Below are 13,884 nucleotides of genomic sequence, written 5' to 3' on the forward strand. Positions count from 1 at the left end.
TATCACCTGAATACAAGCTCCGTCCCTACATGACTGTTGAAATCTCCAAGTATGATTTTGATATCATACTTGGAACAGGCTTCGAGGTTCCGCTCAACTGCCTCGTAGAAGGTACCCTTCTGTATGCAGTCTCCTCTGTATGAGCGTGAACGTTAACGAGACTTATATTTCTAAATTGGCCTCACAAACGCAGAGTGCATAGCCGGTCGCTTACGTATTCGAAGCCGATAACAGCTTTTTTTTTCTGACTAAGAAACCTACTCCGATTACATGGTTTACTGGATGGCGCTATAATATATGGTGTAGCGATTCTTCTCCAGGAAACCCGTCCCTGTCCAACGCATCTCCCGTAACGCTGTTACATCCACTCTATATTGGAACAGGGTATCGGCTAGCTGCTTCATCTCTGTACAGGGAGCGCACGTTCCATGAGAAAATACGCAAATCGTTATTCCTTTGTCGTTGCCGGTTTCGTCGTTGTGTTATCCGTCCAGTCCTGCTGTGGCTTCGTAACTTTGGTTTTCCATGTAGGGTTGTCAGCCCTACCCAACCCCCAACCTGGAGGACTAGTTGGTACAATTTGCCCTGTTTTTAGGCCTATACTATCTTCTAACCACCCAGGTATTACCTGCAATAAAAAAACTTCCCCCCCCCCCCCCCCCCCAACCGACTTGTAGGTAATATCTGAAAATCATAGTTGTAGCTGTAAATATATCCCATCCTCATCTATACAACCACGAGTAGAACGGTTTTAGTACAAACCCGTAATTCGCTCTCTACTCACCTATGGTACCGTCGGCTGGTGTGACCTTTCATCGCAGATTATAGGAAAACTTCGACAATCCGCGAAAGACTATTCGATGATGCCGTTCGTCATGGCTTGTTGTTTCTATCGTGTTCCTTTAAATTGCAGTGAACTAGGGACCGAATTTTCCTGGCGAATTTCTAATCATCAATTTCCAAACTAATGACAGTCTCCTACACTCTAAGTACGGGGAATTTTGTTGTGCATCAGAATACATAGAAAATCAAAAGTAAACAGATTTATGTTTCCGTTCTTTATTTACACCATTCTTAACTCATCACTCCTTCTTTTGGCATATTTTCATATATTGGCGCCTAAATTAAATCAACTTATAATTTGTATGATTGAATTTTAAAATCTAAAATATCTAACGGATAGTTTTCATGCAAATTGTGCACTGGACAATATACTCGTTGAAGCGTCGGGATCTTCATCGCTTGCGTTTTGATCCAATTTCTCAAACCCATGTTTTCGGTCCAGTAAACTCCCCAATTTGAATCCGTCCGTTTTCACGGTCGGGAAGTCCCATGCATGGCGACGTTTATGTGTTCCATATAGCAGGCATCCTTGGAATATAAAATTAGTTCAAGAATAGCAAAACATGGACAATATAATGGGCTACAGTTTCTACAAAGTGCAATGGAATTAAGAGAAACACTCGTGCCTGGTATACAATTAACAATGATCTACAAAGAAAAACAACATCGATATTTTCTATATTTATCTGCCTGCTGAAACTGAACCAGTATCTTCATATACGTGGAAATCAAAGAAAAAGCGGATGCAAAAGCTTCCAGTTCTAGGATAGAAGTCATCAAGTGAATTTCCAGGCCTTTTGGTAAGCGGGAAGTCACTTTTGAACATTGTGCAAATCTGACACAAAAATGAAAAGAACCACAAATAAAAGTTTAAAAAATATATATTTTTTTCTTAAGACCTAAAAAGAGTAAGCACATTGGTCACATAATTTATAAAATTAAGTATAAAGTATTGAATTAATGAAAACAACTCAGCAATCATCGCAAGCATGTTTTGACATCAACTTACTATACTCAACATCACTACTAAGGGCTATGTCCGAATTACCTCTTCTGCGCTGCTTTGAGACTACAACAAATATTGTCATTATGATTAACGCAACAATGAGAGATAGAGCAGCTATAACAAGTACCGACGAACTCATCAAACTCGCCTTCGTCACCACGGATTTGCTGTTTTGCGGCACAACAGACGTCACGTTGGCGGGACTCGATGTTGTGCTATTGACATCGCTCAAAGCGGCATTCTTATATACAAATTTATGAATGCGTGGCGGATCCAATTCGGCTACATAGATCTCACTTCCGTCCTCTGACACGGCGAGGTCATGGGGGTTTGAGAATTGCGACCCATTCGGTCCGAATTTCGAGAGGACTTGCTTTGTCGACATATCAATTATGTATCCTTGAACTTCGTGATTATTCTTATTTTCTGGACCATTAACGACAAACAATTGACCACCTAAGGACACCGCCAAGTTAGAGTTTGCAAAGCATTAAATTTCATGATTGCTTCACTTACCTGAAATCGGAGCATAGCCAACACCAAACAATCTATCACCTACCGTATTGCTGTGATACTGTGAGTGGAATGTCCCATTGCTCGTGTGGAAACATTGCACTCGTCCATTCTCGCGATCCGCTACACACAACAATTCCGCGTCTTTCGTCAACGTTAGTCCATGCGGAATGGCAAAGAAATTGGGCGGTGCTACTTCGTGAGCGTCGCCTTGAAATGAGTTCTCACCCCACGTGAGAATAATATCTCCTTCCTTCGACAATTTTAGAATGCGAGAGTTACAGTATCCATCGGATATGAAAAAGTCGCCATTAGGCAGCACAGCTACCGCCGTGGGTTTGCAAAATTTCTTTACGATCCCTGGTGAAAATGCAGTGCCCAGTACCAGCAGTGGCTTATCGGACGAACATTTAGGCGATAGTTTCATAACTTGGTGTAGAGCGACGTCAGTCACCCAAATATTGTTTTCGTGATCTACTGTTAAGCCATGCGGCATGTAGAACCTAGAAAAAATGTTTGGTATTCACTAACAATAAAAAGATATATTTCGGTAAAAGATTTACAGATTTTTCCCACACTCATAAACAACTTTTCCTGTTTTTCTATCGAACGCAATAATCGTATTCTTGGTGATCGGGCCCAGGCTTTTCTCTTGATACAGATTTGCATAATTAAATGTTCTACCAGTCCATATTCGGTCCACACGATGGAAAACTACCACATTTCCATCTTTATCGAAGGAAACAGCCGACACCGTGCCTAACTTTCTACTAGGATCTGGCCATTCTGGTCGGTATGTATATGCTAAAAAGGAACCATTTCAATATAACAACTAAACCTTGCAACATCTGCAAACGTACTTGTATTTAGTTTGACTGGTTCCTCTTTTGTGTCCTTTGATGACGATTTCGTTGTTGCTGACCATCGCGTAATTGGAGATTCTTGTAAGATTTTTTTAAATCGCTCTGCCGTTATCATGGGATTGTCGTAGGGAGGTAAATAATGTTCAGCGACATTCTGTGTAAAAAAAGATATTTGATGGAAATATATATTGGCAATAACACTGAGAAGATAAAATAAAAGAGATAGGTCTGGAACGAAGAAAGAAAAATTGTAGAATAAAAAACCGGAACAGTTGAGCGATAAATTAAGATAGTTTTGCTCCCTCGACAATTACCTACCTTATCGTGGTGAGGGATCTTAATAAGAAAGATACTCTAGGGAACCAGAGATGACACCTGAAGCTAAGCGGTAATCAAACCCCCAAGCCAAAGTGTGCCTACCATCCCCTCGGCAAAAAGCGGCTCTGCCGAAATCGACTAGCTTTCCCCAGTAAAACTAAAGTCATAGCAGCCAATTATGAAACATTTCAAATACAAAATCTAAACCAAAACAAAGACTACAATTGAATTTCGACCAGGGGCCAGCCCTGGGCTCATCGATGGAGAACATGGATTTAGACTCAGATTCTCCAATTATTCAAGCAGGAAACTATGCAATTGGGACCCAGTCCTTAAAAAACAAGCCGAAATGGGCCCCTTTTGTTGGCACTCCTGATCCCGGCATCCAGTCGGCGTCATCTGCTTCGGGGGGAAAACAGCCTCCGGGCAAACCTTCTGGCAAAACAATGCCTCGGGCTGCGGCAAGGTTGAAGGGAAGGGAGCGTCCAGGACATCTGCGGCTAAGGGCTAACCTCTGACGATCCCAACTCTTCGGCCTAAGGGCAGCAAAGAGGGCTCGGTCAGCAACGGCTGAGTCTTCATTTGCAGCCAAAACGATCGAACCTGATGGACGGGTCTTGTACCAATCCATCCGGAAACTCCTCCTGGCTGCAAGGACGGCATCCTCGCAAGGCACTAAGCTTTGTTTAATGTTAAGGCCAAGCTTTGCCAACGAACGCATGAACGAGTGGCTCGGGTAGTATTGCTGTACTCAATGTATCGGAGGGTGCGCAACTCACACTGAAGAAGGTCTCTGAGCTGCCATAATTAAAAAAGTGCTGGCACCAAGAAGAGAAGCGTAACAAAAATCTAGCGTTAACCTATTTTGGGCTCAAACTATTTATTGGCCGTTTAAACTTGGATATAATTCGCAGCCCTGTCGTGTTTTTGTTATTATATAAAAGAGCGTTTTCTATCTGTTGCCACTTTTGGTCACGCGGTTCCCAGGGCAGAAGTGAGGCAGGGTCTCATGAGTTGCCTCTGCCCTGGACGAAATCGTTAGTCTTTCTTTTTGTATGCTATGCCCCAAATGTGATCTCCGTGGACCAGAAAACGTGGGAGTAAAGGAGGAAACACAACAGGGGAAAGAATGCGTGCGTGCGTAGTGAGAAAGCTGTGAAATGAAGTTCATTACACGAACTTGCACGAAGCAATATACAAGTCCGATGCGCAACCTTGTCATGGACTTTGGAAAGAGGCAAACAGAGTTGGACTGAAGATAAACACCAACAAAACCAAAGTTCTCTGTGTGACGAGGCGTCGCACTGTGCCTATCTCCGTTAATGGGCACCGAAGTCGTCGATCAATTTGTATATCTAGGAAGCATGGTTCCTGCCAAACGGTGGCACTGAACTGGATGCTGCCGACACATTAGCAGCACTAGATCCGCTTTCGCTGTTTTGCCTAAAATCTCGGAAAGCAATTATATCAGCACCAAGAGCATGTTGAAGCTGTTCTGTGGTAGTGTTCTTTCTGTGTTGCAATAACACATGGAAAGTGAATGTCACTCTCTCTATATGGGGCATAGCGCGTCATCTACACCCGCGCGCAATCGCTTTCGGTTGCTGTCAATGTCCATCAACTCCACCACGATATTCCGAGAGGAACTCCTCTTCTCTTCTTCCATCGCAATGTTCCAGAAGGACAATTCGTCGATCAGCCATCTTGGTATTGTGGATTACATTGGATGGCATAACTCGCAATGGAGTTGTCGCCCTACTTCAATGTGTGGCCTATCCACTGTCAATTTTGCCTTCTCATCAACACGTCCCTGGACATTTGGCCACGATTCAACAAAGATCTGGAGGGTGTTAATGTGATCGGTACAAGAGGATCCAAAGTGGAAACCAGGACGCTCTTTGACGATCGAGATTTTGACGTGTTTTTTCATCCATTCCAGTATGATTTTAACCGCACTCGAAACGGATGCCCTTTGGGGGAAAGACCTCAGATTCCCAGGATTTACAAATGAGTGGAAGTAACAACTCAAAAGAGAGTACGGTACCTGCAATCAGCGGTTCCGCAGGGAAACCGTCGGCTTTAATCTACTTATCTACTTGAGCGCGTTAATGGCAAAGATAACTTCACTTCTGTTTGGAGAAGCAGTTCGTATCCGTATGCGACATTCACAAAAGTTGAAACTTAATCCCATGCGTGAAAAGGAAAAGGAAGGGTTCTCTTTGTTGACTACAATTTTTTGGTTAAGCAAACGCCGTATTTTGGGTGGAGGATAATTGACGAACTCAACAAAAAAACAGCAAGTCTCGAAAAAGCTGAAGCAAGGCAAATTCCTCAGACGCACGTTTTTCTGTAGACATATTTGAGATTCAGTGCCCTACCCTAGGTCAAACTGGATCAGGCGGGAGCGAAAAACCTGTATACATCTCTTCAGCTGAGATCGTTCCCAAATCACGGTTAGATACTTTTCAGTTTAGATCTCGCTGTAGAGGTCTCTAACTCTTTTAGAGACCTCAAGGGGATCAACTGGAGGAAGTTTAGTTAAGTTATCAAGAACAAACTCTCCGGTGCGCAAATTGGCAACATTGGCACGACAGAGGAGTTGGGATCAAAGTCTCGTGCTCTGCTATTATAAATATAGCAAGAAGACATTGCCACCGTGGTAGTCCATTTTTTCTTAAAAAATGGGACGGACGGAATTTTTGGTGAGACCCTGGAGCTTCCAGTTCAGATGCAGCGCGCCAGCGCGAAGGATTGTTAATCGAAGCTTTGCTTGAAGGGTATACAGGCCGAGTCCTACGAGATTATCAAGTCGGTAATTACTGAAAATAAATTCGGCTGGGCTATAAACCTAAACCTATAAAGGCTGGTGTAATGCCAGCCATGCTACAGAGACAGTAAGAAAATCGCGTACCGTGGCGTGTCGAGATTTACCTCTCTTTCGTATTGAGAGGCTAGTGCGTATGCTGGGCAACCATGTCAGGGTGATTATGGGGAGAACACTCTTCTCCAAGTATCAGCACGACTGCCTCAAATACAAACACAGAGACCGCTCTTCACGAGGTAACTAGCACTATTGACCTGTCGCTACAGTGTAAGCAATATACTTTAGCTGCTTTCCTGGATATAGAGGAAGCATTCAACAACGTTAGTACCAAGACCATCAAGGAAACTTTAACCAAAATAGGATTGGTATGTGTAATATCCATGCTAAGAACTTAAATACGGTAGCTGGCTGGGTGCAGCGCTGGCAAACAATGTGAGTCCGGATGGCCATAGTAACATCCTAGACGGAGTACCTCGGTTAGTCTGGACGTGTCCAACAAACTACGCCACACGCAAGACGAGCTTTACGTGGACGACTTAGCTGTGGACTTTCCAACCAGGACAGAATGGAAGACCGACGACGTGTTGAAAGGGTATAATACAGTATTTTTCACCAAGGGATCTAAGATCGGCCTCCCAGGATTCGACAGTGTATTCCCAACGGAAGTACTGGCGATACTTGAATAATATGAATAATCTGAGCCCCAAGCGTAACATAACCAATCTGAACGACAACCAAGCAGCCATTAAAGCTGTATACTCAGTGGATGGCTGGATCTCGGCTGGTGGGGCAATACAGGGACGCACTGAACAGTCTGAGCAAAACTCGCTCAAAGTCATCGTCGCTGGGTCCCCGAACATAGAGAGGGATGAGTGGGCCAGCTGGGGCTGTGACCTTGCAGTCCCCCCATGGGCGCAGTCTGGGTTCTGCTGATGACTGTCAGGAGCGGAATATATTCATTAACAATGACCATACTTAGCAGCCATTGAATTTAGATTACGGCGGCTCACCACCTGCGCCAAGTCAAGGAGAATTTGACCCACATAAAATAAGACTCGATCGCAAGAACTCTTGCGCCAGACGCAGGCAAGTGTATTAACAACAACCTGCGTTTTGAGCATTTAAGTAAGTTTTAATTATAAATAAAAAATCCAAACCGTTTCCGTTTAGTTTACTCAATTTTTTTCCGAATGTGCATATTTGGGCGACTACTTGTCGCCTTTCTCAGTGCTTGGGTTTGAACCAAGCGTACAAATACAACAACAGTTCCTTTGCCAATGCCCAACTATAGCTAGAGTCAAGCTAAGGACACTAGATAAACCATTCTATGAGCACCTCAAAAAGATCTCTAGTTACAGAGTGGGAAAACTGCTATACTTCGTGAATACCATGAGTTGGCTTGAATGATGTGAGCCAACTGGACTCTGTCTTCTTGCTCTTATCACAACTCTCATGGTCTTAGGAGTTTATGTCATTAAAACGGCGCCCTATCCCGCTAATTGGGCTCTTTGGAGCTGTCTATATTATACCTACCTACCTTATACTACTCAAAATCTTGAAATGACATGTCACCCCACCCCGCGGTCATCAACAGAGCTCTTTTCACTTTACGCTCAACATTCCCCTTCCCATTTCAGTTGTCGACTAAAGTTTGTGACCTGTTTTTAGGACCTTTCCGATAACTTCATTAGATATAAACACACTTTTAATGGCGGTCTAGTGTTATATACATATATATTCTCGGGAAGGTTATTTAGAAATTTTGATGTTTGCGCAGCAAAAAGTTTTCCCTCTCCCAAAGCAAAAGGAAACGAAGTCCACACGATGGTCTGTTCCAAAGCCGAAGTCGGTACCTCTACATACATTCATACATCAGTAGAGCAATCCTATACCTACTCATCATCGTTAACATCAACAATCGGTACCCGCTCCAGGCCTGCCCCAGATATCCAGATCCAGATATCCCGGTTTTGTACGGAGGTCTACCAATTCGATATCTCTAAAAGATATCTGGGATTCTGACCTTTGCCATACGCTCATCTCAGGCAAGGTATTTTATGTCTTCTTTTTCTACCATAGATAAACCTTCCAGGCTGGTTTATTCTCACCCATACGGAATAAATGACCCGCCCACCGCAAGCTATTGAGCCGGATTTTATTCACAACTGGTCATGGTATCGCTCATAAATTAATCTTTAGCAACAATCCGAGAACGAATTCGCGTCTCCTGCCACTAGGCAGGGTGCAAAAGCACAATGTCTCAAGGAGGGAGAGAGGAAACTACAGAAAAAGGATAACGCAATATACCTGAAACCCTAAAGTGATCAGCGAGGGACACGTTCTTCTTTTTCTTTAGCCTTTGTTCCGTTCATAAGCGGGCTCGGATTGCGTGATAGCTTTCGCCATTTGGTTCTATCAAATGCCTGATCTGGATGCAATCACGAGGCTTTTAAATCCCCATCCAGCGTATCAACCCACCGTTGTTTCGCCGGCCTTCAGGCCATTTACCATTAACTTCGATGTTCAGACCAATCTTGGCAAGTGAATTCTCGTTAGCGCGAATTACGTGACCATACCATCGAAGATGCCTCTCTCGCAGTTTTTCCACGATCGGTGTTTAGTTATAACAACACTTTAATGCCAATTTAGTTATAACAACACTTTAATCTATTTTTTGATATTTTATTTTATTCAATGTATTTTACAACACAATTTTATTTTTCCTTTTTCTTCCGTCTACGACTTCAGTCTGTTAAATCTGACTTTTCACTAATTTAACTCAATTATTTTTTTTTCCTTTAGCATGGCCTGCTCCGCCACGGAGAACACCGATGGCGGCCATTGTCAAATCGAATTAACAACATTCGAAATAAATTTCGAATGTGGTTAACCCCACTGCGCCACATCACTCCGCCCCCAGGTGAAACCTAGGGGTTTCAGCGACTGAGTCCAGAACCGCGTTCCTCATCATACGGCGAAGCGAACGCGACGTTGATTTGGGGCGCAAACAGGCTTCAGCCTGGATAAGGAGACAGCGTTTTTCTGTCCCCCGATCTCGAGCTGAAAGAAATGATCTCCACGCTCGAGAATACGGTACGGGCCTTCGTATGGAGGCTGCAGTGGCTTCCGGACAGCATCCGTCCTGACCAGGACGTGCTGGGCGCGCAGGCAGGTGCGGACGGGTGTCGTGTGGGAGGTATGGCTTTCATATGGCGAAGGTTGTCTTTCAGCAGGTGCAGCAATTCCGAATCTGCGAGACCCGATCTTTTGTCGAAGACCGGATCACTTGGTGGCCGAAATGTATGGCCGAGGTCCCTTTTCGAGTATTTGCAGCAGGGAAAGAGGTTCGAGCCGAAGATGGGCAACTCCCGAAATGGGGTTGGATTTGAGGCTCTGAAGTACTGCATCATCCTCCTGCGCCTTGGCAATAGCCGAAAAGTCGAGTGCGGCGGAGATGTTAACCTCGGAGACACGTGACAAAGCGTCAGCAACTATGTTGTCCTTCCCGTACACGCTGACGACTTATAAAGGTCAGGTGTCGATGCTGACGAGGGGACGCTTTGTCGGGGTTTTGTTTCAAAGCATGCGTGAGCGGCTTATGGTCCGTGAATACTGTGAACGGCCTACCTTCTAGGGAGAAGCGGAAGTACTTAATGCTCAAGTACGCGGCGAGCAGTTCTTGATCGTAAGTTCCGTTGAGAGGGGTTTACTGTCCAAAGAAGAAGCTCTACGGCTACCAGACTTGGTTCACCTTTTGGTGAAGAGCAGCACCTACTGCGATGTCAGAGGCATCAACATGGGTGCATCTTGTTGAGGAAATGCGAAGAGTGTAGCATCAGCCAGTTGTTGTCGGGATTTGTCAAACGCCTGGACAGCCTCTTCAGACCACACAATCTCTCGTGTGTCTTTTGTTTTGGGGCCAGACAAGTACGTGTTCAAAACAGACTAGTGTTGGGCGGCCTTGGGCCGGAAACGACGATAGAAGTTTAGCATGCCCAAGAACCTCCCCAACTCCTTCACGGTTTTCGGACGCGGGAAGCTTGTAATCGCTTGCACCATGTCTGGGTCGGGCTGTATTCCTTCAGTGAATGGAGTGATCGAGGATCTCACCTGTGATTGAAGAAAATTGCATTTTCCAATGTTTAAGACTAACTCAGCCTCAAGGAGACGTTGAAAAATGCACTCGAGGTGGGCTAAGTGCTCAGACTCAGTGGAAGGAGCGACCAAAACATCATCCAAGTACACGAAACAGAAGTCGAGGTTTCGCAAGACCGAGTGAATGAACCTTTGAAAGGTTTGCGCCGCATTGCACTACCCGAAAGTCTCCGCGTGAACTCGAAGAGTCCAAAGGGTAAGCATATTGCCGTGTTTGGAATGTTTTTTGGAACTACATAGATTTGGTGATAGGCCTTGGTTAAATCCAAAGTCGAAAAGATGCGATAATTTGCGAGATGAAGCGCAAAGTTGTGGATGAGTGGGATAGGATATCGGTCTGGGACAGTCTGCTCGTTTAGCCTTTTGTAATCCCCACAGGGGCGCCATTCTCCATTTGGCTTATGGACCAGTAATGTCGTCTAAAAGTACGGCAAATTTGTAACTTGGGTGAGATGCCATTTGGTCCGACGGATTAAGGTTGGTCGTGGGATCTATAGGAGACTTGTTCTGCAAGTCCACCAGCAACCCATAGTGACACAAGAAGTCTGCGCCTAAAATGGGGAAGCTGACATTCGCCAGGATGAATCGCCACGAAAACGTCCTACGCAAGCCAAGACTCACGTCCACTTGCCTGTACCCGTAGGTGTTAATACGCGAGGAATTTGCCATCGCAAGTTTCAACGATTAATGAAATAGCCGATGGTGCCGGGGTACGGGAAGAACCGAAACCTCCGCACCAGTATCCCCGAGATAATTGCGCCTGCTGAGGGACAATCTTCGACGCATCAAAGTACAATGGGCCTAAAAACGGCCTGAGTGCTCGGAGCTACGGTTCCTCCCAGTAAAGTACTATTCCAGATTCGCGTCTGCTACCACTAGACAGAGTGCAAAAGCACAGTGTCTCAAGAGGAAGAGGAAACTACACAATAAAGATAAAACAAAATACCTGAAACCTTAAAGTGATTAGAGACGCATTAACGAACGAAGTGAATGCATTTTCGCTGGGCATGTAGGCACTGAGTGCCAATTGACTTTACAAGACTGCTCTACATAAACTTAGCTTTTCATCTAGGTGCGGTGACCCATCACCAAATCAAACAAGCGAACAAACAAGACGCCACAGCCAAATAGTTCTTAAACATTCGAAACAGTCACAAAATCACTCCGTCCACTTTTATCAATCGTTAACCGTAAAATTAGCAATGGTTTCGATGGACACAAGCCGCACAGAAATGCATATCACAGTCAAGAATGTGTCACTCTGTTGTGCACTTGACTCAACGCACCAGCCTACCCACACTAGGTTTAAGGTCAAGATGTTCGCACGTGCTATATGCGATATATGTTTGTTTACAGTTTAAGACTGATCTACATTCGGCTTTATTTTGAAAGGTACCTTTGATGGGATATAGAACAAATGCAATTTTGCGAGTAACAGAAGGGATATGAAGACAACTGGCCAGAAACGAGTAAGATCCCATTTCAAATCTACACGTTCACTGTGATCGTTAATTTGAGTTTATAATGTCCCCCCAGGCAATCAAAATTGTATCTCATTTTGCTATTGGGAATAACATTTTATCGTGTTCTCTCCTTAGTGAACTAATGAGAATTCAAACCAACAATGAACAAATCACTCAGGAACCATAAAAAAGCGGAAAGTCTGTGTAAATACTGGCACGAATTTGTGATAAATCCACTTGGCCACGCAATTTTAATGGTTCGAAATTTCATTAACTGTCTGTTCTCGTGTGAAACTAATAGAATTAAATGTGACACGAAATAAGGTGCAAACAGAGCGAGTGAGAGGCGGGTAATTGCCGGTTGTGGCAACAATATGCAAGAATAGGTCGTGAGAAAGTAATTTTCCGCAAGATGGAATTAAGAACAGATCCACAAGCAAACGTACATGACTAAGACAGAGCAAGAAATTCATTCTTGTGTTTTGCGGAGGAAAAATCCCCAATTTCCATTGGAAAGAAGAAATCATGCCACATAGCACCCGAAAAATACCGTTCAACGACTATAACTCTGGCACCATAAAACTATTTACAAGAGAAGTTCTCCGATATTTGCACTAAACCAAATCAACCAAGGAGAGTTTTGCGTAGGCACCTGTTGGTAAAAAAATCGATAGAAAATTAACGTAAACATACGCTCTCGCACTTGCACACGTACCTCACTTACCTGCTGGGATTCGATACTTAGCGGAAAAGCAGCCAAAACCAGAACAACACTAGCGAAACATATTGTTCGGAGCATCACAGAAAATTTTGAGATTCCTAAATTACTGACGAAATTCTTGTTTACGTTCACCGCAACTGAGACGTGATGCACTGGCTGCCTAGCAATGGAGCCGGGGGAATGTTTTTCACTGGGTGCTGTTGGTGACTGTACAGTCGGGAACGGTTGGTTTCAGTCTGTTTTCATAGTATTCATTCTGAAGAGGTCGACTAAGCGGGATATGAGTTGAAATTCACACCGAACACTGTACTTTAAATCATAAATATGTTTACTCGTCGAAATGCCTGTGCGTATTGCAGGTGAAGTTACCTTGTTCCGTTTCACGTGTTTCGGTTTTGGTAATGTCAAAGTGTTCTAAGTAGTAAGGGCAGGTAGAATTGACAATTCACAATGGTGCGAAAGTCGAGTGAAGACGAAAATTTCTATTGATTCGAAGGGGGAAAACATTGTTTTTTTAGTAATACGACATCAAGTACAAATAACAATTGAAGAATTCGTGTCGGTGAACAATTTAGGGAGAACACGTTGCGCTGATTAACAAAGAGCTTAAGTACCCACCGGTAAGGGAATTAACTCCTCTAAGAGACAACTTTGAAGGACTTTATCCTAGGATTGATATATGCGCAGGGAAACTGGACATGCCCGACAAATTGATGAAGAAATGCACTATATAGTAACAGAGGAAATCCAGTAAATGTTACTAAACAATGAAAAACTTCTAGATCCTATAAAATGCGTAAAAAAGCAGCCATGTGAAATCTTGTTGTATATGTCGAAACCTATAATTTGACATAATGCTGATCAATATATTCGATGACATAAGAAAACCCTCAAAATCAAAACCGGGAATAGCGTTATCTAGTATATATAATATGCGGCCAAAATCAGCTTAAATAAATGGTGACACTATCTCAGACTCTGATAGTATTCACACACAAATCTCTTTCGTGTACTTTATCCATAAGGTTTGTATGTAATCGGCTCTTGAATTATAAGGATAGCGAAATGGTATGTAAGAAACAACCACAGCAGGTCTGCAAAAAATCGGAGAAAAGTGAAGGCATACTATTAACAGGTCCACAATGGCGAATATTATGAGCAGCCAAAAAGGAGCCATA

The 13,884-nt window shown here is 43.7% G+C and overlaps 1 protein-coding gene across 4 annotated transcripts; it reads right to left on the reverse strand.

Annotated features, from left to right (window-relative positions):
- Positions 1-1,056: 1,056 nt before the first annotated feature.
- LOC119661513 (peptidyl-alpha-hydroxyglycine alpha-amidating lyase 1) lies at positions 1,057-13,093 on the reverse strand. Of its 4 annotated transcripts, XM_038070889.1 has the most exons (7): positions 12,701-13,093; positions 3,223-3,379; positions 2,926-3,166; positions 2,366-2,865; positions 1,977-2,305; positions 1,892-1,912; positions 1,172-1,371 (listed from the first exon to the last, which is right to left on the reverse strand). In XM_038070889.1, the coding sequence occupies exons 1-7, from the start codon at positions 12,782-12,784 to the stop codon at positions 1,315-1,317; spliced, it is 1,389 nt and encodes a 462-aa protein (XP_037926817.1). In that variant the 5' UTR covers positions 12,785-13,093; the 3' UTR covers positions 1,172-1,314. The 4 variants fall into 4 exon arrangements, with proteins under 4 accessions (XP_037926814.1, XP_037926817.1, XP_037926815.1 ...); XM_038070886.1 differs by having other exon boundaries at positions 1,057-1,371; positions 1,892-2,305; XM_038070887.1 differs by having other exon boundaries at positions 1,187-1,371; positions 1,892-2,305; positions 12,710-13,093.
- Positions 13,094-13,884: the final 791 nt, after the last annotated feature.

Source organism: Hermetia illucens, chromosome 1 (genome assembly GCF_905115235.1).
Source record: "Hermetia illucens chromosome 1, iHerIll2.2.curated.20191125, whole genome shotgun sequence".
Taxonomy (NCBI): Eukaryota; Metazoa; Arthropoda; class Insecta; order Diptera; family Stratiomyidae; genus Hermetia; species Hermetia illucens.

Bases quoted from the DNA above. Each gene is read 5' to 3' on its own strand.
- LOC119661513 (XM_038070886.1), bottom strand. From the start codon at position 12,784: ATGCTCCGAACAATATGTTTCGCTAGTGTTGTTCTGGTTTTGGCTGCT. The intron at 3,380-12,700 runs GTACGTGTGCAA...TTTTTTACACAG, and splicing joins AATCCCAGCAGGTAAGTGAG to AATGTCGCTGAACATTATTT. The intron at 2,866-2,925 runs GTAAATCTTTTA...CATTTTTTCTAG, and splicing joins TATGAGTGTGGGAAAAATCT to GTTCTACATGCCGCATGGCT.